General features: G+C 42.0%; 1 protein-coding gene across 2 annotated transcripts in view; it reads right to left on the reverse strand.

The window, feature by feature from the left end:
- The window catches only part of MAP3K3 (mitogen-activated protein kinase kinase kinase 3), a 58,013-nt gene extending 31,233 nt beyond the window's left edge, over nt 1-26,780 (reverse strand). Inside the window, exons 1-5 of one of the 2 annotated variants that reach the window (XM_040640410.1) lie at nt 26,708-26,780; nt 17,676-17,797; nt 15,943-16,035; nt 5,934-5,974; nt 616-715 (exon numbers count right to left, since the gene is read on the reverse strand). In XM_040640410.1, coding sequence (XP_040496344.1) covers nt 616-715; nt 5,934-5,974; nt 15,943-16,035; nt 17,676-17,797; nt 26,708-26,711 — 360 coding nt within the window. In that variant the 5' untranslated portion in view covers nt 26,712-26,780. The remainder of the gene's footprint in view (nt 1-615; nt 716-5,933; nt 5,975-15,942; nt 16,036-17,675; nt 17,798-26,707) is intronic. The other variant, XM_040640411.1, reaches the window with a different exon arrangement.
- Between the last annotated feature and the right edge of the window lie 327 nt (nt 26,781-27,107).

Genomic DNA, 27,107 nt, shown 5'->3' on the forward strand with positions numbered 1-27,107 from the left:
AATAAAGGAACTACCCACCAGTTTTCCACACCCCTCCAGCCCCTCCTAAACCTCTGCTTCTTGTTAAGGCTGTGCTGGAAAGAAAAAGATAAGCCACAAAACGTAAAGGAGATGATATAAGCCCTGCCCGTGGTACCATAGCTGATTCCACCATAGAGTATTAGAGCTACCAGCACAGAATGAGCAGGGGAATGTAAATGGCTACGTAATCTCCCATGTAGTAAAAACTACAAATCCCAGAATGATTGGAATTAAGAAAAGAGGCTCCAGGGGCGCCTGGGTGGCTCAGTCGTTAAGCGTCTGCCTTCGGCTCAGGGCGTGATCCCAGAGTCCTGGGATCGAGCCCCACATCAGGCTCCTCCGCTGGGAGCCTGCTTCTTCCTCTCCCACTCCCCCTGCTTGTGTTCCCTCTCTCGCTGGCTGTCTCTCTCTGTCAAATAAATAAATAAAATCTTAAAAAAAAAAAAAAGAAAAGAAAAGAAAAGAGGCTCCAGAAAATGAAAACCTGCAGATGGTATTAGAGGAACAAACTCAAAAATCCTCAGTGAAGCAGGAAGAAAAAGGTAGTCAGCTGTCACCCCTCCTTGTCCCCACACCATCCATCTAGTTTCTTACCTCATTGTTCATGTAATGTAAATCAAGAGGCTGCCCAAACACTGTTGTCACCTTGTGTTCCACATCTTCATATCTCACAGGCCGGCTGAACGCTATAATTCTGAAAAGGAATAGGAAGTGTGGTTAATTGTGTATTTTAAAAGTTGGATTTGGAAAGCTAGGACTTCTGAGTGACATCTTCCTGTTCTTTTAAACATAGGATTCTCTTTTTCTCTTTCGCACAGCTTGCCTTTCTCTCTGTTTCTTTTCTTCTCCTATCTACCTTATTTTTTTCACCCTTCTTCTGAGCATCATAAGCATTGCTCAATCCCAACCACTGTTCTATCACTTCAGCTCAGATTTGTCAATGACAGTGCAGTATCGAAGCAGGACACCTGGATTTAAAAACTAGGTTCCAAACACTCCTGTTAGGAAGAAAACCTGGAAACTGGAGCAGCACTCCTGAAAAGATGGTCTTAACTCCTAAATAACTCACCTCCAGGACTTGAAAGGTCTTTTCCATTGCTGATGCCAGAGGAATCTCAATGCTAATTATCCTCAGAATTGAGATTTCCTACTTCAGAGTCAAAGGAATTCCCCTTGAGTTGGTTATATGCCCAAGTTTTCTTAACTAGTGACACGTGTGACCATATAAGTAGTGTGATATTGACAATTTTCTAGACAGACTCATTAGATCAGTTCAAAGAACAATTTCTATAAATAGAGAGTAGAGTAAGAACCTGTTCAAAGAGATGTTAAAATGATTTGTCAATTAGACATCAGAGCAAAATTTAAAAGTGGGGCTAGATGAAATATACAAAATGAATGAAACACAGAAGAATGAAATATACAAAAAATTGGCAAAATGTTGATAATGTTGAAGCTGCATTAAAAGTTCAGAAGGGTTCAGTATGATATTCTCTCTACTTTTGTGTGTATTTGAAATTTTCGTAATAAAAATTTTTAATGAATATATTAGGTTGAACTATAAGATATTGCTGGTAGTCAACAATTTTTGATATACAACAGCGGCAATTTCATATGGGTCCAACCCAATACTCGAAAACTTAAATCCTTAAGACAAAAATAAGCAAAGAGATAGAAGAAACAAGTGAGTATCAGAAAGAAACTCATATATATATTCCATACGTATACAGAAGAAAGTACAGGATTAAAAAACATTGGAGTGGGGAAGTTCTTCCTAAACATTACATAAAATACAGAAGACAAGAAGAAGACAGATTTGACAACAAAAATTCATAGATTTACTTATTTATTTTAGAGAGGGAGAGAAAGAGAGAGCATGCAATTTTGAGCAGGGGGACGGGCAGAGGGAGAGGGAGAGAATCCTGAGGCAGACTCCCCGCTGAGCACAAAGCCCAACACAGAGGGCTCCACCCCAGGAGCCTGAGATCATGACCTGAGCCAAAATCAAGAGTGGGACACTCAACTGACTGAGCCACCCAAGTGGCCCCTGAGAACAAAAGTTTCAACTTCTGATAGCAAAATGAGCCACCAACAAAGTTGAAAAACAAATATCAAACTCGGAAAAAAACCATTGCAAAATCAATAAGAAAAAGACAAACAACCCAACAGAAACATAGGCAAAGGATATGATGACACAATTCAAAGAATTATGAATGGCTAATAAGCACATGAAGTTATGTTTAATGTGATGGGGGAAAATGCATACCAAAACTACCTTCATCTCTTGGCAGCCTAGACTGGATGAAATCTGACTAGTGCTTGGTAGAATAGCAGCACTCAGCCCTGGAGACTCTACAGCTCTTGCCCTCCTTGATGCTAAGCAGTGTGTGGTTCTTTCACATCTTCTCTGCTCCCCCAGAGTGGGAAGTAGTATAACCAGAGGAAGAAGCAATAAGCCACAGGAGAGAGGATCTAAGCCACTGGATTTTAATGGAACCTGACCAGATCATTTTTATAATGCTCTTCTGTGCCAGGCTGGCACAAATGAGTGGGCAGCAAAAAAGATTCCATCATCTAGAACTGTGCTCTTCAATATGGCAGCCACTAGCCATGTGTGGCTAGTTCAATTCAAATTAATTAAAATTACATTTTAAATTGGTTCCTCAGTCTAACTCAGCACACTGCAAATGCTCACTAGCCACATCTGACCAGTGGCTACCATACTGGACAACACAGGTATATAACATTTACATTATAGCAGAAAGTTCTTTTGGACACATTGATAGCATACTTCTATCAACCATAGTCTATCCTATCCTTCACACAAAGCCTAACATCTCAGGAAGATAATTTCTCCATAACTTTTCCTTCATTCATCACCACCTTTCATTTTTGGAAATTATATTGCTGAATATATTAGTTTATATCCCACCTGGAAATCCATCCATATTATAATCCTTATTTTTTTTCCCCCTCACATTTCCAAGGAATGACACTGTTAGATTCTATCTAGATATAGGTTATATAGATACAGGTATTTTCTGGAGTCTTTAAGAGAATGGCTTCCCATTAGTTCCTGATAGCAAATCATACCCCCTCCATCAGGACCCCAGCAACAGTCTTTCTGAATAAAGAAAAGAAGACCTTTTGGATGTCCCTAGCACACTGCTAGAAAAGGATCAGGCTCAGATAAATTCTCCTGCATTTGGTCTGGCGATGAGGCATTCAAAACCTCCAAAAGCAGCCCCAAAGTCAAGATCAGAAACCAGGACTTTCAGTTTTGGTAAGATCTAAGCTGCTGCCATCACACTGAGTAATAGGCATTTTTAGTTAGTGCTTCAAAGAGGGACCTAACACCTGTGACAACCACCCCAACCATTGTCTGACAGGAAGATTTTCAAAGGGAAGGAGTTCAAATCTATAGTCCCCCTCTTCTGCCCCCCGGGGCTAAAAGGAAAAAGCATTAGGAACCTGGTCCGTACCCTTCCAAAGTAAAGAGAAATAGAATGGATACCTGGCATAGATGAATGGAAAAAGTCACTATTTCTTTCCTCTTTTCTGTACACTCTAAATCTATAAGGCCCATAACATTTAGATAGATACTATCCATATTTCCCACAAAAAGTAGAGAAAGCTCACAATAATATTCTCTACAAAATCCTAAGACTTGAGACACATGAAAGCAGAGCTGACTGGCACAGAGCAGCTTGCACTTGGCTTCCCTGCACCAACTTTATAAAGTCCTCAATTCCACACATAGTACACAAACAGTGAAATGCCATGGCTCCTGAAAACAGCTCTATAAAAAGAGAATGCACAGTTTTCAAAATCTTGATACCAACACTCTGCTGCTCAGGGCTTTGAACAGCCATTCCTGCCTGACCACCTTAAATATTTGTGGTTTCGATCTGGCAGCTTCTCTGAAACTAAACACATACACTTTCTCAGTGTAAGTCCGCTCACTGTAACTGCCTACCACTTTGGGAACAGGAATTCAGGAGAGCGTAACTGCATAATTAGGCTCCAACACAACTGAGCTTTTGATTTTGTATCTACTTCTGAAAACTCTCTGCTACTCTGAGTTTGGCAAACTCTCCAAAACCCAGTCATACCAGAAGTGTGAAAAGCAGCAACAATGAAGTGACAATTTAACTTCCTTGCTACGGGGAGGACACAGGATGAGCAGCCGGGGACAGAGCTCAGAAGACTTCCCTCCGTTTAGGCCTGGAACAGCTCTAGAATCCACATGGCGGCAGCAGGACTAAGGCTCTGCAGGTCACAGTGTTTCTACCCAGCAACCTCTGACAACCTTGCAGGCTTGTGAATGTATCTTTTTAAGGGAGAACAGCAGCCATATATCTGGACCCATGTGAACGATGTTTGGAGGCACTAAGGTCCTCTGGTGGGACTTACATAGGAGAAGCTTATTCTCGTGGATATGCTCTTCACATTTCCAAACGCTCAAAGCAAAGGAAAAAGGAGGGTATCAATGGGAGAGAACAGCATAGCAGAAAGCAGATACTGAAAAGCGCACTTAGGCACATATATGCCACATGCATGCACACACAGGGTTCTAATTCTCCCATGACTGGAGTTCTGTACGCTTTTTTAAAAGTTTTTCCTTGGGACGCCTGGGTGGCACAGTTGGCTGAAAATCTGACTCTTGGTTTTGGCTTAGGTCACGATCTCAGGGTGCTGGGATCAAGCCCCGCCGCATCAGGCTCTGTACTTGGCGTGAAGTCTGCTTGGGATTCTCTCTCTCCCTCTGCCCCTCCTGCTTGTGCTGTCTCTCTCTCACTCTCTAAAATAAATAAATAAATAAATAAATAAATAAATAAATAAATAAATAAACAAACAAACAAATAAATAAAATCTTAGGGGGGAAAAAAAGAGTTTTCCTCAAGGGGTGCCTGGCTGGCTCAGTCAGGAGAGCATGCAACTCAATTTCCGGGTTGTGAGTTTGAGCAAGATTACTTAAAAGTAAAATCTTCTAAAAAATAAGTTTTTCCGGGGCACCTGGGTGGCTCAGATGGTTAAGTGTCTGCCTTTGGCTCAGGTCATGATCCCAGGGTCCTGGGATCAAGCCCCACATCAGGTTCCCTGCTCAGTGGGGAGCCTGCTTCTCTTTCTCCCTCTGCTGCTCCCCCTGTTTATGCTCTCTCGCTCTCTCTGTCAAACAATAAATAAAATCTAAAAAAAAAAAGTTTTTCCTTAAATAATTTGAGAAATTAGGTGGAGTCCTATTTTTCTACACTGAGAACTTCTACCTTGACTTCCTACAAAAAAACCAAAATACTAACAATGGAGAGAAGGACAGAAGGGTTTCGTAACATTACTTTCACTTCCTTAACAAGGTAAGATACTGAATATAGACTGAAAAACTCCCTCTTTCTATATCCTCAAATGATCTGAAATCTTTCACAACTGACAGACTTGATGCAGCTTCCCAACCCAGACACATTATAAAGAAACTTCCAATTCACTAACCCCGCCCTGATGTGGACAAAGCCAGGGCCACTCTACCAGGCTAGGAATAACAGTAAATCACAGGAGAATCCCAATCTCCTTCTGATGCTCATAGATGGCACAGTGTCAGTGTGTTTGGAAACCATAACTCTGAATAGAGCTGGAGTCCTGACTTCCTCCCCAACAAAATGGTGGACCCCACAGGAGTAAGAGCACAAGAGTAAAACATCAGCAGTTGAAATGGCTTCTAATTCTAAGACCAGAAATAAAATTCAATTGGTAAGCCAAACCAAAGATGAAAATTACCCTTTTGTGCCCCAACCAACCCCATCACACAGCCAGTGACCCCCCAGCGATCACTCCAGGGAAAGAGCTTTCATAAGCTCAATGCTTTCTGAGAACTGCAGCACACATGAACATAACCACTGATCAGAAGGCAGACTTACCGCCTCTCCCCGTTGTGCTCAAACTTGATTCTGACGTCACTCTGCCAAAGGAATGACAGACAGGTTAGCGGGTTCTCTGGCATGTGTTATCCTGCCATTCCCAGGTAAGCTTCAGGTAGTCCTTTAGCAATGTTAGGCAAACATCCCTGATGGCTCCTGTTCCAGCTTCTCTACCTCATACGCATTCCTTTCCAATGAGTTGGGAGCCTTCCAGTTCTAACCTCAGGAGCAACAAAGCTCTTGGGACAAGATCCCCAAGTGGCTGCCCCAGCTCAGCTGGTGGGCTCTGACAGGTCATTTCTAAGTTCTACACTCTATTTCCATAACTGGCTCTGGAGTTTCTCTCACCATATCATCTCCTGGCCAGGATACCTTTCCTTCTTGGCTGATGTGACTGAATAGAAAGAGAAATCTTGGGGTGGATACTTCCTAGCTATGCGTCCACAAGCAAGTTACTTCTCCTCTACGAATCTTGTTTTTCCATGTGTACAATGGGGCTAAACATACCTAATTTGCAGAGCTGCTATGAGAACTAAACAACATAATGTAAGTAAAATACCTGATACAGAGCGGACATGTGATAAATGGTTGCTGCTGCTGCTACTACAGATTTCCATGTCCCTTACAAGACCGCATTCCCAGCGGGGTGAAGTGGGACCCTGGACAAGTTACTTTAGAATTGTTCCCAGATTTGTCCTAAATGACCATCATGGTAACCTATAAGCTGCAGGAGGACATGAACCGCGTCTATCTTGTTTCTGTATCACCAGTGACAAGCAAGGGGAATGGTATATAATATCTGTGCTTACTATTTATCCAAACGGATTAAGAACTGGATAAAGAACAGAATTGTGTGAAGAGTGTAAATATCAGAAATAGGAGGAAGTAGAAGCATCAGAATGTTAAGAAACAAATCAAGGAGGAAGAGATTGTAAAGGGCAAACAAATGACTCAAAGGAGTTTAAAATGGCAGGAAAAGGGAAGAGATATTATAGAAGAAAAGAACAGGTAGAGAGAAAAAAGAAAAGTAAGACTGTCAGGAAACCAACAAATAATAGAGATGGAGGAGAGAAAGAATACATAGTCAGTGAATGAAAAGTATACCGAGAAAGAGAAATTAATAGACTGTGGCTTGGAAGAAAGAAAGTTCCAGAGTATCTTTAGATGAGAAACAAAGAGCAGAGAGAGAAGAGGACAGAAACAGGACAGAATGTCAAAGGTAGGGTGGGTACATAAAGGACTTCCTTTTCCCAAGAGATTAGAAGGCTAGAATTCTCTTCCAGTCCACTGAACTGGATGGTGGTTCTCATTTACACTCTAAAAATGACTGAGGACCTCAAAGAGCTTTTGTTTATATAGATTATATCTACTGATATTTGCTATTATTAGAAATTGAAACAGAAAATTTAAATTTATTGTATTCGCTTTGAAACAAAAAAATATTACACATTAACATAAACACATTGTTATAAAAGTAACTATACAGTTTTTAGAGTTTTGTGAGACAGTACAAATCTCTTTAATGCATGGCTTAATAGGAGACAGCTGGGTTCTCATGTCAGCTTCTGGTTTTAATCTGTTGTGATAACACATATCATGTAGCCTCTGGAAAACTCTACTGTACGTTCTTAAGAGAATGAGGGTGCAAAGGGCAAGTAACATTTTAGTATTAATATGAAAATAGTTTTGACCTTATGGACCCCCCGAAAAGTTCTTGGAAACTTCCTAGGGATCCCTAGACCGCAGCTTGAGAATCACTGAATCAAAATATAAGAGTGCACTCCTCTATCCCATTATTTTAAAGACAAGGTGGAGTTGGGGCTCAAAGAGCTTCACGTCCCTGAAAAGTTCACATACTAAATAGTGGACAGCAGAGTTCCCCTGACCTGCAATGTGATAACTAACCTCTTCAAAACACAGCCCTGATCTTGCCCTCTCATCCTTTAATATAATATATGGACCACTTTATCCATTAATAGTATATGAAAATAGCTAGCATTTATTGAACACGTATTATGTACTAAGTCTTGTTCTAAGCATGTTACATGTATCAATTAAACAAATCCTCACAACAGATTCTATTATTGTTCCTATTTTAGAAGAGAAATTGAGTTACAATGAAGTTAAATAAGTTCCCTCAAGGTCACCATGCTTTAAAGAGTGGGCCAGGATTCAAACCCTGGAAAGCCCAGCTCTTAACCACCATGCTATGCTATGCTATAACTTAAGTGTTTCACAGGCAGGGTGCCTGAGTGGCTCAGTTGGTTAAGTGACTACTTTCAGCTCAGGTCATGATCCCGGGGTCCTGGGATCAAGTCCCACATCAGGCTCCCCCCTGCTCTGCGGGGACCCTGCTTCTTCCTCTCCTTCTGTCTGCCACTCCCCCTGCTTGTGCTCTTTCTCTCTCTCTCTCTCTGTCAAATAAGTTAAAAAAAAAATCTTTAAGGAGGTTTATTTTACTCACAGATGCAGGGCTTCAATGGGAGAAACTATCAAAGGAAAGACGTTTTGCGATCTTACTTTTTGGAACCCATGCAAGAGAGATGGTGGAATAACGGAGTCAGAACCAGGAGACCGAGGTACCAGTCATGTAGCAAGCTATAGGGCCTGGACAACCAGTGGTGGAGCCTTGGCTGAGACTGTGAGTAGACAGGGGTGGAGGAGGTAGAATGGGAAGGCAGGGTGCCCCATCAGTCTGCACTTACACGCGCATGCTATCGTGTGCGCGTGTGTGGGTGTATTTGTGCAGCGTGCATGCACAAGCAGAAAGGTGGGCCAGCGTTGCAGAGAAAGTTATTGTGTGGATTTAAGGTTTATGCAAGTGACATTTTTCTCCTTCCCTGAAATGCTGAGAAGTTAGCACGGCAAGGGCCCCCCACAGCACAGTGCCTACGACAGGCTGCTGCACACCGACATGCCGCTTCTAGCTCCCTACACGCTCTAGTCCCACAGCCAGCTCTGGAGTTACGTGAGAAAAATTGAGCAGATAGAGCCCACAGACCCTTCTTCCCACCAGTTTCCTCTATTATTAACATCATGCATTAGTATGGCACATTTGTTTTTGTTAGAATTAATTAACCAATACTGATACAGTAACTAAAGTCCATAGTTCATTCAGATTCTCTTAGAGTTTATTTCTCTCTGTTAATTTAAAAAAAAATTTGTAGGGGGTGTCTGGGTGGCTCAGTCAGCTGAGCTTTCGACTCTCGATTTAGGCTCAGGTCATGATCTCAGGATCATGAAATTGAGTCCCAGGTCGGGCTCTGTGCTCAGCGCACTGCTTGAGATTCTCTCTCTCCCTCTGACTCTGCCCCTCCCCCTGCTCATACATTCTCTCCCTCCTCTCTCTCTCCCCTTCAAAATAAATAAATAAATTTTAAAAAATAAATTAAAAATTTGTATTCTTCTGTTGATCTTTATCTAACTTTTTATAGCAATAAAAAACATATAGCAATAGCTCTTAAACTGGGACATTACACTTTGATGCACTTATACAGTAATCCCCTCTGTCCCTTTGTGGGACTGATGGCACTAAATTTATTTCATGATGGCCATAATTCAAGCACTATTCTATGTGTATTCAGTTAGAAAGGGAATTAAACTTTTGCCTTAAACCATAAATCACTCCTACTTAAGACTAACCAAGCCTGTGATTAGTAAGCAGTGTAAACAAAGATGCCAAGCACCCTGCATCCCTTCTCTGATGTGGTGACAGCCTTTTCAGAGCAGGGTGCCTGCATGTACCACATGGTGTGCCCACATCTGCCAAGTTCCTAAATCTGAGTTCCCCCTATCAGGCCGACCAGAATAGGCCATGGATAAGGAAAATTCAGATAAAGATAACTTTGTTCAATTTCTTAAGCCAACCATTCTCCTTGTCTCTCTGAGACATTTCACTCTGGTGGCCGGCCAAATCCTCTTTCATGAGGTTCTCTCCTCCTTTGCCTTCTGTGACTCTATCCCAGCCCAGACAACCTGCCACCACTCTAACCACTTCTGCTTCTTTGCTGGTTCCTCTTCCTCACGCCTTCTCCCACCCCCCCTCCAACACGTGACTGTTCCTTGATGTTTGGACTTTCGGCCTCTGGATTTCTCCCTCTTTCCTCACATCTTCTCTTCAGTAGGAATAAAAAATAGGCAACTTATAAATAGAAAATCCCCAAATCTCTGACCAGCCCCAATCTCTCAAGCAAAACTTCCTCTGTCTGCCATGTAGCTAAGGCAGATAAGTTGTTAAGAATGTAGCCACTAGAGTCAAACCGTCTGGCTTCAAATCCTGGCTCTACAACCTCCTAACTATAGGATATTGAATTTGACTAACCTATCTATGACTCAGTTTACTCATCTGTAAAGTGCAAATAGTAACAGTATTTACCTCATAGAGTTATCAAAAAAAACTAAATGAAATAATTAGGTAAAGATATGAGAACAGTGCCTGGCACGTGATAAGTGCTCAAGAAATGCTAACACAGGTCCATTAGCCTTTAGCCTAAACCTGTGGGGCCGAAAGTGCGTCAGAGTGTACTATTTACTTAGAGAGGCAGTTTACATGTTCCATCTACGATGTAATACCAGGGGAGGGGGTCTGGGGCAGCACTTCCAAGGCAGAGGCAGTATACGAACAGGTATTCCCCACACACCTCTGCATTGCTTAGCCTCTCTTGAAGTTAGTTTGGGGCTTTATGACTAGTTCGGACCAAGAGCTGGGAACATCACTGAGTTCTATACTCTCTTCCCTGGCAGCCACATGTCCCAGGTCAGTGTGACCGCCCTCAACCAGGGCCCTGACTATGGGGAACACTGTCTTCCCCTTTCCCATACTGGGCATATTGTGTTAAGTCACCTAAGATTTAGAGTTTTTCTGTTAACACAGTACAAATTAGTTTTTGTAGTGAAAAGTATGAATGCTCACAATAAGTGGAATAAATAAAGACTACAAATAGGTCTGTATCCACTCAAGCCAGGTTTTGCTGCCAAATGAGTTTGCCACAAATTTAAAAAAAAAAAAAAAAAAAAAAAAGCCTTTCAGTTTCCAGTACTCTTTGGATTTCAGAATCACAGATAAGGGATTCTAGACCTGCAAAAATCACACACACACAAAATCTGAGTTTTTTTCACTATGATCTCAAACTCAACCTGGCTCCATGTATGTCTGTACCAACCACCCTTCTAAACTGGTCTTCCTTCTCAGCACTGCCATTTCTCACATTGGTACCACTATTCCCTTGGCTGCAGACTCAAACCTCTGTGTTCTGTTTGATTCTTTCCTTCCTCTCCCCTCTAATTCTCCTTTCAAAGGCCTCTGGTATAGCACTCCGCTTCTCATTTTCTCTGTCCCTTCTCTGACTGAGCCCCTTTCCCCTCGTCCCTCTCTGTACTTCTCAGCTCTCTCTTCCAACACATTCTACATTCCTCTATAGTTTCAATCATCTTAACCACGGCTTTCACCATGTCTCTTCCTTGTTCAAAAAGTAATCAGTGACACACACCCCTGACCTATAGAATAAAGTGTAAATTCTCAGCTATCGCTCAAAGCCCTCTGGAATTTACGCTCACTCAATTTACCTAGCCATCTCATACTGTTCTCAGCAGGAATGNTCTCTCCAGCCCAATCATCCTGAAATAGGCCATGTTCATTCTTTCCCCTAGGCCTTTAACCGTTCAGTTTCCTGACTTGGAGTGCCACCCTTCCTTCTTGCCACCTAACTAAATGTTCACACAGTGCAAGTGCTACCTCCTGAGAAATGACTCTGTAACTCCTTCCGCTCAAGTTCACCCTTCACTTTCCTAGTCTCCTATAGCACTCACTATCTGTACCATATCTTTAGGCATAGTTGCATCCTACCTCAGTTTCTTTTTTTTTTTTTTTAATTTATTTTAGAGAGAGAGAGAGAAAGCACAGGGTGGGGGAGCTGAGGGAGAGAGAGAATCCCAAGCAGACTCCCCATTGAGCACAGAGACTGACGCTGGGCTTGATCTCATAACCCTGAGACCACAAGCCCAGCTGAAACGAAGAGTTGGATGCTTAACCGACTACACCATCCAGGCACCCCACCTCAGTTTCTCTTTTTCATGTATTCCTCACTTCCCAATAAGACTGTATGATTCTCAGGGTACAGGGAACATTATTTCTCTGTACATCTAAGAGGCTGGACTATAGGCACACATTGAACAGGGAGAGGTGCCATCCCTGCTAAGAAGAAAAGTTCCAGTACAAAAATTCAGGTCGAGGCAAGTTCAAGTCTCCTGCCCACCAGAGCCCCATCCAGTAACAGTGAGGGCCATGGCCAGGGGAATAGTGCAAGTTGAACTACAGATTTGGGATCTTAGCAGGGGTGACAGGAGTAACTAACAATGATACCAAAGTTTTTTTTTTTTTTTTTTTTTAAAGATTTTATTTATTTATTTGTCAGAGAGAGAGAGAGCACACAAGCAGGGGGAGCGGCAGGCAGAGGGAGAAGCAGGCTCCCTGCCGAGCAAGGAGCCCAATGCGGGACTCGATCCCAGGACCTCGGGATCATGACCTGAGCCAAAGGCAGGCGCCCAACCGACTAAGCCACCCAGGCGTCCCCATGATACCAAACTTAAGTAGAAATAACCTTCTTGAAGTCTAAACTCAACAACTGCACATGTAACCCAAGAGAGCTCCCAAGAATCCCTGCAAAAATCAGTGTTTATTAAACAAAGGTTTGTGAACTAATTTGACTTGAGAAGCCCTCAGCTAGCCATTGTTCTGATTCTGTAGACCTCCTTTTCCCTGTATTTGCTAGGTATCTTTGATGGCTCCCCCATCTTTGGCACTGGAGTCCTTATTTTGTCACAGATATTAAATAAATGAGAAGGGAAAAAAAGGACAACGAAAATAATTTTGTGTGACTCTGGAAACTCCAAAGAGGTCAATAGAAGACATGATTATAAAGCAACATTTTCTGCCCTAGTTCTTTCTACGTCCTCAGTCCCTGCATTGCACTCAGTGAGTGTCTGAATGAATCAATGATTAAATGGTATATTATTTATCTATGGCTGCCTAATAAACCACCACTGTACACAAACACATAAATAAATGTAAATATATATATGTATATAAAATATAAGTAAAGCAATCTTCTTACAAAATAAAATATCAGGCTTCTATATTGCTTTACGTTTTATTTTCAAACTAGCCAGACTACCTTATCAACAACCCTTGAAAAAGAAAGGAAGTCCTAAGAGCCAGGTCTATCACAGTAAAAGCAAGACAGTCTGCTCAATCACTGCCCTTACTTGAGGAACAGCCCCTAGAATTCTCCTTCTTCAGAACTGATAGCCAAGAGCTCTGTCCTGCTAGTGCCTGCAATGAGGAAAGCAACTCTTCCATTCCGAAGCACCCACTACTGAACATCTGCAAGGTGTGACCCAGGAGACCCTGGGTTCTGTTCAAGCCTTACCAGTTTGGTAAGATTTGAGAGAAACTGGAATTAAAGATTCTATTTTGGGCATGTGGGTGATTCAGACAACATCTGCCTTCAGCTCAGGCCATGATTCCAGGGTCCTGGGATGAGTCCCGGGTCAGGCTCCCTGCTCAGCAGGGTGTCTGCCTCTCCCTCTGCGCCTCTGTGCCTCCCCCCTGCTCATGCTCTCCCTCTCTCTCAAATAAATAAATAAAATCTTTTAAAAAAATAAAGATTCTATGTCTTCCCCCACTGGGATTTTTAAAGATTAGGCTAGCTTCAGAAGTTTGCAAAGGACTATCTGATAGAAAGGAATAACAATCCAATAAAGGTAGAAAACCTTAACCCTTTCAGTTCCGTGACAGTATGCAGAGTTCTGATTAGAAGCTTCCGTTAGTGCTCATTCCGCAATGCCAGAACAGAAGTGATGTAATCACTAAGACTTTACATCCGTACATTTGTTTCACAATGTACAAAATGCTTTACATTCTATGATCTTACAACACCTTTAAGAAGTAGACATGGTGGGTATTATTATGTCTATATTTCAGATGGAAAAACTGAGGTTTAGAAAGATTATTAGACTTATACACAGTAAAATTACTGTGACCAGGAGTCAGAAGATCTGGGTTTGCTTCCCGGCTCTACTCAATACATTTGCATAAGCACTTTGCAAACTTTAAAGTATTATACATGTACCTACGGCTGTTGTTATTATTGTTAACTGTTGTTGTTGAAAGTACACTGTAAAATCCTAGGTTAATGGATTAGTGACAATAATTTCCAGGCCAGTGCTCTATTCACTATACTAAGCTGTCACCCTCACAGAGAAATTGCACCTGCTGATAAAGCACTGTGAGTTGATGACCAGTAAAGGGATGCTGCTCACCGCGGCCTGCAAAACTGCCCACATGCCCCAGCCACACCTGGGATGGGCCATGCATCTAAGAATGTTCAACCAGCTCTAATGAGGCTATAGGCTTTCAGGGATCTAATGCACAGAAGGAAGAAGAGAGCACAGATCCTACCTCCTAGCAAACAGTTCATAGCTAAGCACCTCATTGCCCATGCACTTCCATAGCTGCTCAGAATGCTTAGTTGTTGCCAAATGCATTCTCTTTTTCAATTAGTTTTGTAGCTTGTTCACTTAGGGAAGAGGATGTCTGAAGTCCTACCAAGCAGAGATATTAAGTTAGGTTTTTCCAGTTCTTCCAGGCCTCAGCCCCCCCAACATTTCTGTCGATGAACCCAGAGCTCTTCTGGCTTTCCTTTGCTGTGTCCAGCCTGAGCCCCATGAGGTGATGCCAATCTCAGCTCTGCCCTGTAGCCAATACTGCCCTTCTCACGCTGAAGTAAGCACTCTTTGCCTCTGTTGGCACCATCCCCTCCCTGAATATGCAACCTTTCCTGCTGGCCAAAATACTTGGTTACTTTCAGCTGGAACTCTGCAATTTGAATCTTTAGCCCTATTTGACATTTCCTAGCTAATTTGGCATCTCTTAGCCATTTAAATTAGGTTTTAATCTTTCATTCCTCTCTCCCAAGTATGGACCTTCTGGCAGAATTGGTAATGGAGAAAATGGTTTAATTCTATCCTAAGCCCAAGCAAACAAAAACAATAATATTAATAAATATGGATTCACTCTGTAAATTGTAAAGTCCTATGTTAACAGATTATTAACATCGCCAGACTCTTAGGCCATGTTCATTTTCATTACACTAAGCTGTAAACACATCTCCCTCCAAGGTCTCCCCTACTGCGATCTCACCCCATCCTTCCTAGAAATGTATTCACTGAGACTTTCTCCCCATTTCTGCTTTTGGATTTTGCTGAAGAATACCCTTCCTGGTCAGAAGCTGATCATCTGCTACAATTCCCAAGAAAGACCATTCTACAATCTTGACTTTATTAAGGGAAAAGGGTGATCTTAACATTTTCACTGCCTTTTACCCAATACTAGGGTAAAACTTTGAGCTTCCATTTCTAAACAGCCATGTTAGTTCCACAGCTTCACATGTCTCCCACATCCCCATGCCTCCTGAAATAGAATCGCAGATAGGATTCCCACTGATGAGCTTATCACAATGTGTAGAAACACGTGATCTGTGTGGAGGAATGAATATCCCAATGAATCGCTAAACACCTCCAAGCACGCACTTAATTTCTTGCCCAGCAAGCCAACAGTCCCTTATAGAATATATAAAGGTGTGCTGTCCAAGACAGTAGCCACTAGCCACATATGGCTATTTAAATTAAAACTAATTAAAATTAAATAAAATCTAAAATTCACTTCCTCAGTGGCTCAATAGCTACGTGTGGCTAGTGGCTACTGCACTGGACAGCACAGATATAGAACACGTCTATCATCACACAAAGTATACTGGACAGCACTGACAGAGGCTGCTTATGAATAATACTGTTCTGTGAAATGGTGACTAAAAGCATAGAACATAGGTAATGAGTAACCAGTGCTAAATCCACTAAAATGACTTGTCTAGGAAATGAACTCCACACTCTTCCAGCACTTGGATCAAATCTGAAAGCACATTTTAGCTTTACGGGTAATTTGGTTCCTTACCAAAAATTTCTTTTTCTCACTGGCCCCTGCACATGAGCTTGTTGTTACTGTGGGGCTGTTCAGAAGGGTTGAGCTGCTGCTGTTGTGTTTTTTCTTTAAAAACAAAAAGACTGAGGTTAATAATTTGTACCTCCACGCAACAGAAAAAATTGATGATATTCAAGTAAATTGTGGGTACTCAAAACCACTACCTCTTGTTAAGATTACCTCCTAACCAACAGGCAATCCTTTTTTTTACAGCCTTCTTTCAACACCACTGACTTTACTTTAATAACACAGCAGCAGGCACAGTACAAGATCAGGACGTTTCTTACAAACGCTTTTAGGTTCTAAGCAGAAGGATCTCTAAAAGGTAATCTTCCTTCAAGGAATGATCAGGGACCACCACGCCACCCTCCTCTTCCCAGCCTGGTCCCTTTGGGTCTTCCAACTCAAGAAAGCTTCCCCTTTTCACCTAACTGATATCCATGCTAATAGCCCCATTTGGAGAAAGATCAGCTGACTGGAGCAGCACACTCCACATAGGAAGACAGGAAGGAAAGTGAGGTCATTAGGCTCAAGCCTGGGGGAGGGGACTCACTTCTGGTAAAATGCTCCTTCCAAAAGCAGCTTTGAATAGAAAAGAGTTACTGCAAGGCAAAACCCACACAATTAGACAGAATAATATATGAAAATAGTACAAGAATGGGCCCTATTCTGTTGTTCCCCCAGTTTTGTAAGGTAGCCATAAAAATAAAAGCAGCTTTCTAAGCTAATCCTTCGGTTATATCATGAAACAAAAGGACTCAGGGTCCCTAGATTTCCTAAAGGCAGGAAATACTCTGAGAGGCTATACCTAGCAGACCTTAGACAGTAAAAGTTCTAGGGCCTTACTCTTTCTCTAGGAACCAAGGATTCTTCTGAAGAATTGGTAAACAAGGTGCAAACGAGGAAAGAGGTTAGCTGATAACGAAGAGAACCACAAGGGAAAACGGCACAGACAAATTTTCACCAAACACACCACAAACACAGCCATATGATATAGCACTAGATACCCACTAGGAAGGAAAGCTCTGCATCATTCACTCCTTTCTGCAGGCCAAAGTACCCAGGAATCAGGGAGTTTGTAAATGACACTGGAGGTAGGAAGAAGGTTCTCAACAGTGCACAAGTTTAAATGTTAACAAAAATAGGAATTGTTTTCCTAAAGAAGCGCACAACTCTCAATAAAATAGGCACTCTCAACCACCTGAGTTAATATAAGGGGGAAACAACTGTAAAAAACAGTAGATTTTATTGTTACCTTTAGAATATATTATATGACATTTTATTAAATAAATTTCCCTTCCTAATTATATTTTACATAAGCTAATACTAAAAATAATTAACTTTTCCTAAGCATATACTGTAAGGTAGTTAAAAACCTTCTGAGTTAGAGATTATGAATCTGGATTAAACATTTGCCAAATAATCAGTAAAGGAACAGTTATATGAATACTGTCTCTACAAGTGAAGGAATTATTCTTATTCTCTACAGATGAAACACTAGGCACAAGGTCGGATGCACAGGCTTTGGGCCTCCAGATCATGACCCACACCTGACTGGCATGTATCACTTACCATTTAACAGACTGTGAAAGAAAGGGGCCAGTAACATTCAAGCCTGGTATTAGAGTATCCTTGGCTTCTCAAATATTTCCCATTTGAAAACCCCTCCCCAGCAATTTAGTTGGGTCTGCCATGGCCACACACACCTGCCTATTTGGGTGACCCGTGTCTTTGTTCTTCATGGTCTCATATCCAGGCACCCGGGGACGTCGGCTCATCTGGAGGGCCACCAGATCCTTCATGATTGAGTTCAATGCCTCCTGTTCGTCTGCAATGAAAGAGAGGACACGGGCTAAGATACTTTAATATGGACCACAGGTAAGTGTTGAATCACTAAATTGTACAACTGAAACTAATATTACACTGTATGTTAACTAACTGGAATTTAAATAAAAACTTAAAAAAAATACAGACCAGCAAATTACTATCACAAATTATATGACTAATACTCAGGGAGTTCTGCCCAGGTAAAATGACAGACCCTGTAACTATAATCACGTGCATCTGACGTCTGAAGAGTAGGTGAGGTCAGACTATAGTCACTTAAATTTTAATGGATTCTTAACAAATCTCCAATAAGATTTCTGGCAGCAATATTTACCAATTCACTGGTGGCAAGGGAGGTGCTCAAACAGGGCAATTCTTCCAGTGCCAGAGAAACTCACCCAGGAAAAACAGATAAAAAGTTGGAGTGAACAACACCACAGCACAGTGTAGTAGGGTACTGGGTGAAAAGATGCGTTCACGGAGAGCTGATTATGGGTCAGAGTCACACACGGACTTATTCTTGAAGCATCCCATGTAGAAGAGCACATTTTAAAAGGTACCAAACAAGGACCTCAGGTAGGTGCTTTGAACAGAAGTTGTTTTACAAGCCTACTCTTTGAACGCCCCCCCTCCCAACTCCTTACAAGTTTATAGGCCTTCTGCTTCCCACAGGGAAGCCAAAAGGCAGTTCTATTGTTTTTCTTCCCTAACTGACCAAGCAATGCATTGTCTCCGCCTTACTGGCATTACTTTTAATCCCCTTTTCTTGAAATAGCACGGAGTACTAGAATCCTCATGCACTGAAGACAAATGGACAAAACCCAGAGCCCAAAACAGCCCAATTCCATGTTTTGCAAAATTCTCATTGGTCCTTCAGGAGATCCTTGTCTACTCAAACAGCATTTGGGAGTTGAAAATAAATCTGTTGATCTAGAAAGGAATATGAAAGATAAATTGTTACACATGTTTTGGTGACAACTGAGTCACTTGGAGACCTGGAGCACACCTTAAAAGAAGCAAGTACAAGAGACTCCACCCAAACAAGCACCTATCTTTTGTCTTTTGTCATTGGTCCTTGGAAATGTTCTAACACCTTGTGGAAAGAACAGCATGACATATAGGAAGTAAATCTGTGTTGTCTCTTCCCTCTTTCTACATCAAATGTGCTCAGGGGCCCTACATGCCCTCTGAGGAGGTGTAGGAAAGGAAAGAGAAGGGTGCCCATGTGGAGGTTTTTGCCTGCTCATAAAAGTAAAGTGAGACTTAAAATGTGCAAGAAAAACACCAGTACAGTAGCTTCGCATCTAATTCCATTTCAAAATATATACCAAAGTGTGTGTGAGAGTTGATGTAGAACCAAAAGGATAAATAAATGGGATAGTGAATGTAAAGGAAGTGGGTATCTACAGAAAGACATGTCAAAATGAAAACACATACAACCCAAGATAAAATAAACAAACTGTCACAGTGAAAAAAACACAAACACATACATCCCATAAATTATTTTATATTTTCTAGCAATTTCCCTATAGGCTCCTTAAAGAAAGGGAACTTGGATGATATTTTGTTTTGTTTTGTTTTGTTTTTTAACCTCCCAACCAAGATTCAAAAATTAGAGCATAACATCTAAGCTAGGAAGACTGGCTTATATATATAATATCTATAGGCTTACATATTAAGTTGGCTTATATACTATTTAATATATGTGTATACAATTTTGGGGCCAACTGTAGCAGTAAATTAGGATCACTATAAAGAGGATTATGACTAGGCAGGTGTTTTCTGAGGCACATCTAGTGATATTCCTAACAGGAAAATACATGGAATTTTCAGTATCAAGGTAACCATCCTGCGAATTGGTAATTTCTGTTGTTGCCTCAACTCAGATGTTGAACCTAGATGGATGTGAATACACACACAGAGACGCACAACACACATGCTTTTCAAGTCAAAGCCACAAGTAGAACAACAGAATCATTTCTAATTCTGTATAAGATGATGCTATTATAAGAGCTGGTTTATCAGGTTGACAAATTCGGTTTCCAGGAAGCTAACCAATTCCTGGCATTACTTCATGGATAAACTTGTTTGGTAGTTCCAGCACTGAGAATACACTAGAGGCATGGTTTGGCACTATCTCCTAAAACTCAGGATAACTGACACAAGGGACACAGGGTAGAATCTGATTTTTGTCAAAGTCGAAAACACTGCTAGAGGCAGACAGGTTCTTAAACTGATACTTCAAGCTGAGGATGTGGATAAAGACAGGAAGTAAATCACGCGGCTCTTTTAGGCATTTCTTCCTGGATTGAGATTTTAACTGAATTATCAGCACTCCAGTATGGTATTCCTCAAAAACAAAAACAAACAAACAAAACTTTTAAAAACAAATAGCAGCTTTCTTAGAGTGCAGCAGTCATTTATATGCCCTGTGACGTCAGAAAGACCTGGATTTAAGGAGGCTTTGAACAAATCACTTATTCCCCCTAAGCCTCAGTTTCCTCATCTGCAAAATGCAGATAATAAAAGTATCCTCTCACAGAGCTGCTGTGAGGGCTAAAGGAAAAAACTTACAAAGTATTCCTCATGGTACCTAACTAACACTTAGTAATGCTAAAAAAAAGAAAAAATGCTGGCTATCATTGTCAATGGAAAAGGTCGGTGGGAAAAGACTGGACACTACTTAATCTACCCTAATGCTTAATTTTATTCCTGGATTTTTATTAGTCATTAACAAAAACCATTTACTGAGTACCAATATGTATTATACATTAGATAGTTCTGAAAGATACTTCAAGCTGTTTAAACTCTAGGGGTAAAAGAATGAATGACACCCAAATACAAGGTTACACAAATAAAGCAACTGACTTAGACAATATACAAACCAAAGCACATAAACATGCACGTGTAAAAAAATTTTTTACAGTGAGTAGCAAGAGGTTTTATAGATGACTTCACAAAATTATTAACTGGATTCTTTCAGAAAAGCAAGCTGTTCCAGCTATGCAGGAGAGCTTAAAAAATGAACTGAAGATGAGAAAGGACCTAAAAGCAAGTGAGGGGACCAAGGGGAAGAAAAGTGGGTCAGGAACTGATCCTCAATCAGTAGTAGTCCTTATTGGGTAGACTAGGAAGAAGGTATGCTGGCAAAGAAACCTTTAAGAGGACTAGGAAAAAAAACAAAAACAAAAACAAGAGTGAGTGACATCACAGCAATCAGGACCAAAGAAGGACAGTGGCAGGCATAGGCCAGGCAGGTCCAATAGACTGGTAGAGGCAGAAACAAAATTTTAAAGGGAATCAAGAAGCTGGAGATTCAAAGGAAATTGGAAGTAGTAGAAATCAACAATTCATTTGTGAACTTTACACATGAACAACTTGAGGCTGGGGTAATAGTTAGTGTGCTATAACCTTGAAAAGATTTCCTGAGGATGGAGGTGGTTTGACACACTTAAAAGCTACCAGAAAGAAGCACAGAGGAAGAAGTTCATTCTAGAGATTAAGAGGTTATGACTATAAAGGGAAGGAGTATTCATTAGAAAATAGAAAAGAAGGGATCTATGAAATAAGGATTAGAGTTCAGGCTCTTAAGCAGTCTCAAGCAGACGGCTATCCGTAATTATTCAGCAGCACAGACTTTTTCTTCTCCAGATACCCTGACCTATGGTCTGGAGGCTGCCAGGCAACACACTCCTCTCTCCTTAGCTCCAGCATGAAGACAATCTTGCAGACTGAACTACTGCTTCTATCTAAAAGCAGGATCTTAAGGCATCCCATTTATGAATTCCCTCGGCTAAAAACCCAGAAAAGTTTCTAGTAGCACCATGTCCTTTAATAAACATTGCTGTCCTGTATGACATCTGTGTACTATATCAGACACTCTCCCTTTTCCATATATACAAATCCCCAAAGTAATGTTTTAATTATTGTTTTCATTTAACTAATGTTATTTCTTCACATGGCCAGCACTCTACCCACCACTGCCGGATCGTCTGATGACACTGCTCACTGCTGTTTCCAGTGTCCCTGAGTCAGATTTTACTATCTTTTTTTTTTCTTTCTTTAAAGATTTTATTTATTTGACAGAGAGAGAGAGTGTGTGTGAGTGAGCACAAGCAGGGGGAGCAGCAGGCAGAGGGAGAAGCAGACTCTCCACTGAGCAGGGAGCCCGATGCAGGACTTGATCCCAGTACCCTGGGATCATGACCAAAGCTGAGTGCAGATGCTTTAACCAACTGAACCACCCAGGTACCCCCCGATTTTACTATCTTAATCTTCATGACACTTCACATACTCCCACTGCCTCCACCTTGTCAATACCTGGGCAAACATCATTTTATAGTAAGTACAAACAAAAAGGCCTGAGCCTCAATTCACAAGAAACGTTTTTTTCTTCATGGACATGGTTGAACCTTTGCTAGATCTCATAGTCAAATTCTGGTGTTTATTTTTCTGTTTCTGGGATATAAGAGCCCTTCCAAAGTAACTGATGGTTCAAAATTTATTTTTTAAAGATTTTATTTATTTATTTGAGAGAGAGAGTGAGTAAGAGTGAGAGAGAGACTGAGCACAAGCTGGGAGAGAGGCAGAGGGAGAGGGAGAAGCAGACTCCCCACTGAGCAGGGAGCCTGACTCAGGACTCAATCCCAGGACCCCAAGCTCATAACCTGAGCCAAAGGCAGACACTTAACTGACTGAGCCACCCAGGCGCCCCTAAAATTTAAAAATACATATTACAAAGGAAGCTGTTGCTTCCTCAGAAGAATCAACATATCATCACTATATTTTATTTTAATGTTTAATGAAATTAACCTAAAGGTCTGGAGACTATAGGATTATGTATGTCAATCCCAAAACTACAGAACTGATTTCTCGCTCCTATGCACCTATACACCATTTTGACAAAGTACCTACAACACCTCCTTGCACTCACTTGTTTACATGTTTCTGGTTCACCTTACCTTCTTAAGGTAACTTCTTTTTTTTTTTTTTTTAAGATTTTATTTATTTATTTGACAGAGAGAGAGAGAGACAGCCAGCAAGAGAGGGAACACAAGCAGGGGGAGTGGGAGAGGAAGAAGCAGACTCCCAGCGAGAAGCCTGATGTGGGGCTTGATTCCAGAACGCCAGGATCACGCCCTGAGCCAAAGGCAGACGCTTAACGACTGAGCCAACCAGGCGCCCCTTAAGGTAACTTCTTAAGGCAGGATAATGCAGATATAGGGCCTAATACTGCTCCTGACACATAAGAGACACTCAATAAATAAATGAGCAAAGACTAAAGGAATAGCTTATACAGACAGAACCAAGAAAACTGCTTCTTATCCTTTGTGTATTCCCCTAAGTAATATTCAGTTGGATATTTACTTTTTATGAATGCCTAAATTCAGTTTTAAAATCCAACTGTCAGGGGCGCATGGGTGTCTCAGTAGGTTAAGCATCTGCATTTGGTTCAGGTCATGATTCCAGGGTCCTGGGACTGAGCCCTGCGGGGCTCACTGTTCAGTGGGAAGTCTGCTTCTCCCTCTCCCTCTGCCCCTTCCCTCACTCCACCCCTAGTACTGCTTACTCTCTCTCAAGTAAATAAATAAATTCTTTAATAAAATAAAATAAAATAAAATAAAATAAAATAAAATAAAATAAAATAAAATAAAATAAAATAAAATAAAATAAAATAAAATAAAATAAAATAAAATAAAATAAAATAAAATAAAATAAAATAAAATAAAATAAAATAAAATAAAATAAAATAAAATAAAATAAAATAAAATAAAATAAAATAAAATAAAATAAAATAAAATAAAATAAAATAAAATAAAATAAAATAAAATAAAATAAAATAAAACTGTCATTTAAAAAAAATCAGAAATCTAGCTGACATATGGCCAGGCTGACTCAGTAAATTGTGACCCCAATTTCAATTAAAACACATGTTGACCAGAGTCTAGATTGTCAGGTTGTCAGATTCTAGACAAGCTGCGTTGACACTGGTCTAACTGGGAGCTCACAACAGCCCCAGATCCTTAGAGATCCAAGGTTTCTGTAAATCACAATGATTCTGACTTTCAACCAAGCTATCCAAGCAGAACCAACCCATCCTTAATCCTGTATTCAGTTCACTATAGTTTCCTGTAACATTTCCAAGTTGTTACATGTTTTTTCAGTAACACTTCCCACTAAGTTTCAGACTGCATTTATAAAAAGTCCAAATATGCACTAGTGAATTAGTCTCAAGTGTTATTAACAGCATTTGCCACTATACTTACTAAAACTGGGAGAGAATTCTAGTGTGACCAAGAAAAATGACAAGTCAATCCCATTTTTTTTAATAACCACACAGTATCAAAGCCCAAAAAAAGAAGCATATCTCCATATATCCTATTATTTACCAGGATAAGTGTACTACAGGGTAAGTGTAGTTCCCATTAGAAATCTACTAGAGCTAACAGCCAATATAAAATCTAACCTGTTTTTATTACCAACCCAAGTTGTCAAACAAGCTTGAGTCTGGGGCTTTGAACAGCTCAGGAAAATATGACTGTTAACCAAAGAACCTGCAGGGCAGGGACTCCAATTAGTTTTGGTCCTTTCCTCACTGGGCTGAATTTAACAAGTATAATGAAAATATTAGTAAGTCTGTATGTCTCTCTTACCAACCTCTTGCTGTATCATAGTTTATTTAGAACCACAGCAACTAAAGCAAACTAACCTGGGAATATGAATTTTCATCATATCATACACATCACCAAAATGGAAAACAGTATTTAAGAGAGAGACTCTGTGTGTGTGTGTGTGTGTGTGTGTGTGTGTGTGTACACATATCCTTGCTGAACCTTTTATAAAGTAAATTAAAGATCCAGGCTCTGGAAGAATTCAGTATTAGATCTAATTGCATATCAAGGTCATCTATAAAAGAGAGAATGGTATGAAGAGAACCTGCTGAAGAAAGCGAGGCAGTGGCTCTTAAACCAGCTTGCCTAATATATGGCAGCCACCAGGTAAGTTAGTTCCCCTCTCACTGCCTCAGTTGCTTTATGTAAAACAGACATGGGAACAAATGAAAAGCAGAGTTCCTGATCCTTTCTTCTTTAGGGTTCTGGCCCCCACCTATATAGCTCCTTTCCTCCCCATCACTGTCTCTCCATAAACTCATACACTTAAAATAGTTTTTAAAAATGTCTTGGAATGTGAAAACAGGCTGACATCTATTTTCATGTTGGACATGCAAATATAATCTGGGCACTCTTACTAATTCAGTAGTCAAGAAAGTGGGGAGTGGGAGTCTGCCCATCCTCAAGTATCACATACTGTCTCTTGGGACTTAAGATTGCCCTCACAAGACAAAGAGTAAAGACTATCACAAACATAGGTTCCACAAACCAATTCAAGGATTGAGTTCGATCACCAAATTCCAAAACACAAGATAAATGTTTGAAGCCTGGGGAGGACAAGAAGAATCATGTGCCCCATTTATAGTAAATGTTTGGTAAGTATTTGTTGAATTATGTATTTAAATACCAAGCCTTACTGGGTTCCTTTTCTGCTTACTGTCACAGGAGACTTACCCTAGAAGAGCAAGCTTGAAGCAAAGCATGGGAAGGAAACAGTAAACCCAGCAAATGAACAAGCCCATCCTTTACTGTACAAGGGCAGTGCAGAACAGAACAAGGCAATCCATTCAAAGGCACAGTGTAGAGACAGGCAGCAAAACAATATCTGCTCAATGTGACACAGCATACACTTAACCTTCTATGAAAATGACCTGACCTTGCTATAGCGCAAAGCAAATATTAACGTTCTCTCTTCACATGCATGGCACTTCACAGATACAATGAATGCCTTTGCAAAGGATCCTTTCATTGAAGTTTCACTGAAGTGTTCATTTAGGACAATACCAAATGCTTTGCAAAACTTGTGATTGTGGACAACAGTATCACAATAACCGATCCAACAAGAGAAGCAAAGTACATCTAAAATGTTATCTGCTACTTAACCTAGTCCAATAATCATTTGCTAAATTACCAAAAAGGACAACGAAATATAATTCAGTTCAAATGCCGCGTGTGGAACACATTAAAAGCGTTTCTTAGATTACATCTTCACAACTGAAATTGCAAGTATTGATAAAAAGGAAATGATTTCATAGATTCTTTTGTGCAGAGAATGCTTCTTTTAAAATAAGTTACATACTTTCAGGGATACCGCTAAATAAAAATAATGGATTTTTCAAAAAGTAGGATGCGAATTATAACTGGCAGTCCCCGACCAAATCCTAACCTCCAGCAATCTGCGTGGGGCTCGCATTTCTCAACTGCGCTGTTGATAACAGTGATTGCTGTTTTAATCACCTCCCAGCCTATCTCCCCGCACGCCCTCCCCCCTGCGCTGGGGCGCGCACAGGGCTCGAGAGCAAGCCCCGGGAACTCTCGCTGGCCGGCCTGTGTGAGCAAAGGGAAGGAAATGACACAGGCAGGAAAAAAAAGCAAATCAAGGAAAAGACACAACAGCAGCTGGGCCTGCACCAGCCTCCAGCCCGGGCCCCACACTGAGCTCCCGCTCCCCCGCCCTCGGGCTCGCGGTCCGGCTCGCCCGGGCCGGAGCGGGCTGCCCCGCCGAGCACGGGCCCTCGATCCTGCCGCCGCCTCCTCGGGATGCGCCCGCCGCGCGGCCCGGAAGAAGGCTGCCCAGTGGTCTACGCCGGTCGGGACCGCCCTGGCGGGCCGGGAAAACCGAACCCCCGCCCGAGCCGCCGAGCCACGAGCGGGGCGGGCGGGTCGCCGGCGGTCCGCAGCCCGGGCCGGGCGGGCTGTCCATGCCTGTCAGGCGGCGGCCCAGGGTCCTCCTCCCTTCAGCCCGGGGCGGGGCGACGCGAAGCAGCGCGGGCACAGGCCGGGGCGGTGGCGACACTCACCCATGGTGGCGATGGCGGCGGCGGCGGCTCGGGCCCGAGTGTCACCTCCGCAGCCGGAGCTGCATGCCGGGGGCCCGGGCGGCGGGGACGGCAGCGGGCCTGGCTCCGCGCGGGGGGCGCGGGCTGCGCTCTGGGCCCCCGCCGCCTCCCCAGGCTCCGGCTCCGGCTCCGCCCGCGGCCGGGCGCTGTGGCATGGGCAGGGTGGCCCGCTACATCCCCGGCGCTCCTCGGCTCGGCCCAGCCCGGCCTCGGCGGCGCCGCTCGGCCCGCCCGCCCTCCAGTCTCTCAGTCCCGCAGTCGCTCCGTCCGGCCACCGTTCTCCACCTCAGGAACGCTCCGAAAAACAAACCGCTGGTCGCGCAGCTCGCCCCCTTGTCTGTCACTCACCGCAGCGCCCGCC

The sequence above is a fragment of the Ursus maritimus genome, unplaced genomic scaffold (assembly GCF_017311325.1).
Source record: "Ursus maritimus isolate PB19 unplaced genomic scaffold, ASM1731132v1 scaffold_24, whole genome shotgun sequence".
Classification (NCBI taxonomy): domain Eukaryota; kingdom Metazoa; phylum Chordata; class Mammalia; order Carnivora; family Ursidae; genus Ursus; species Ursus maritimus.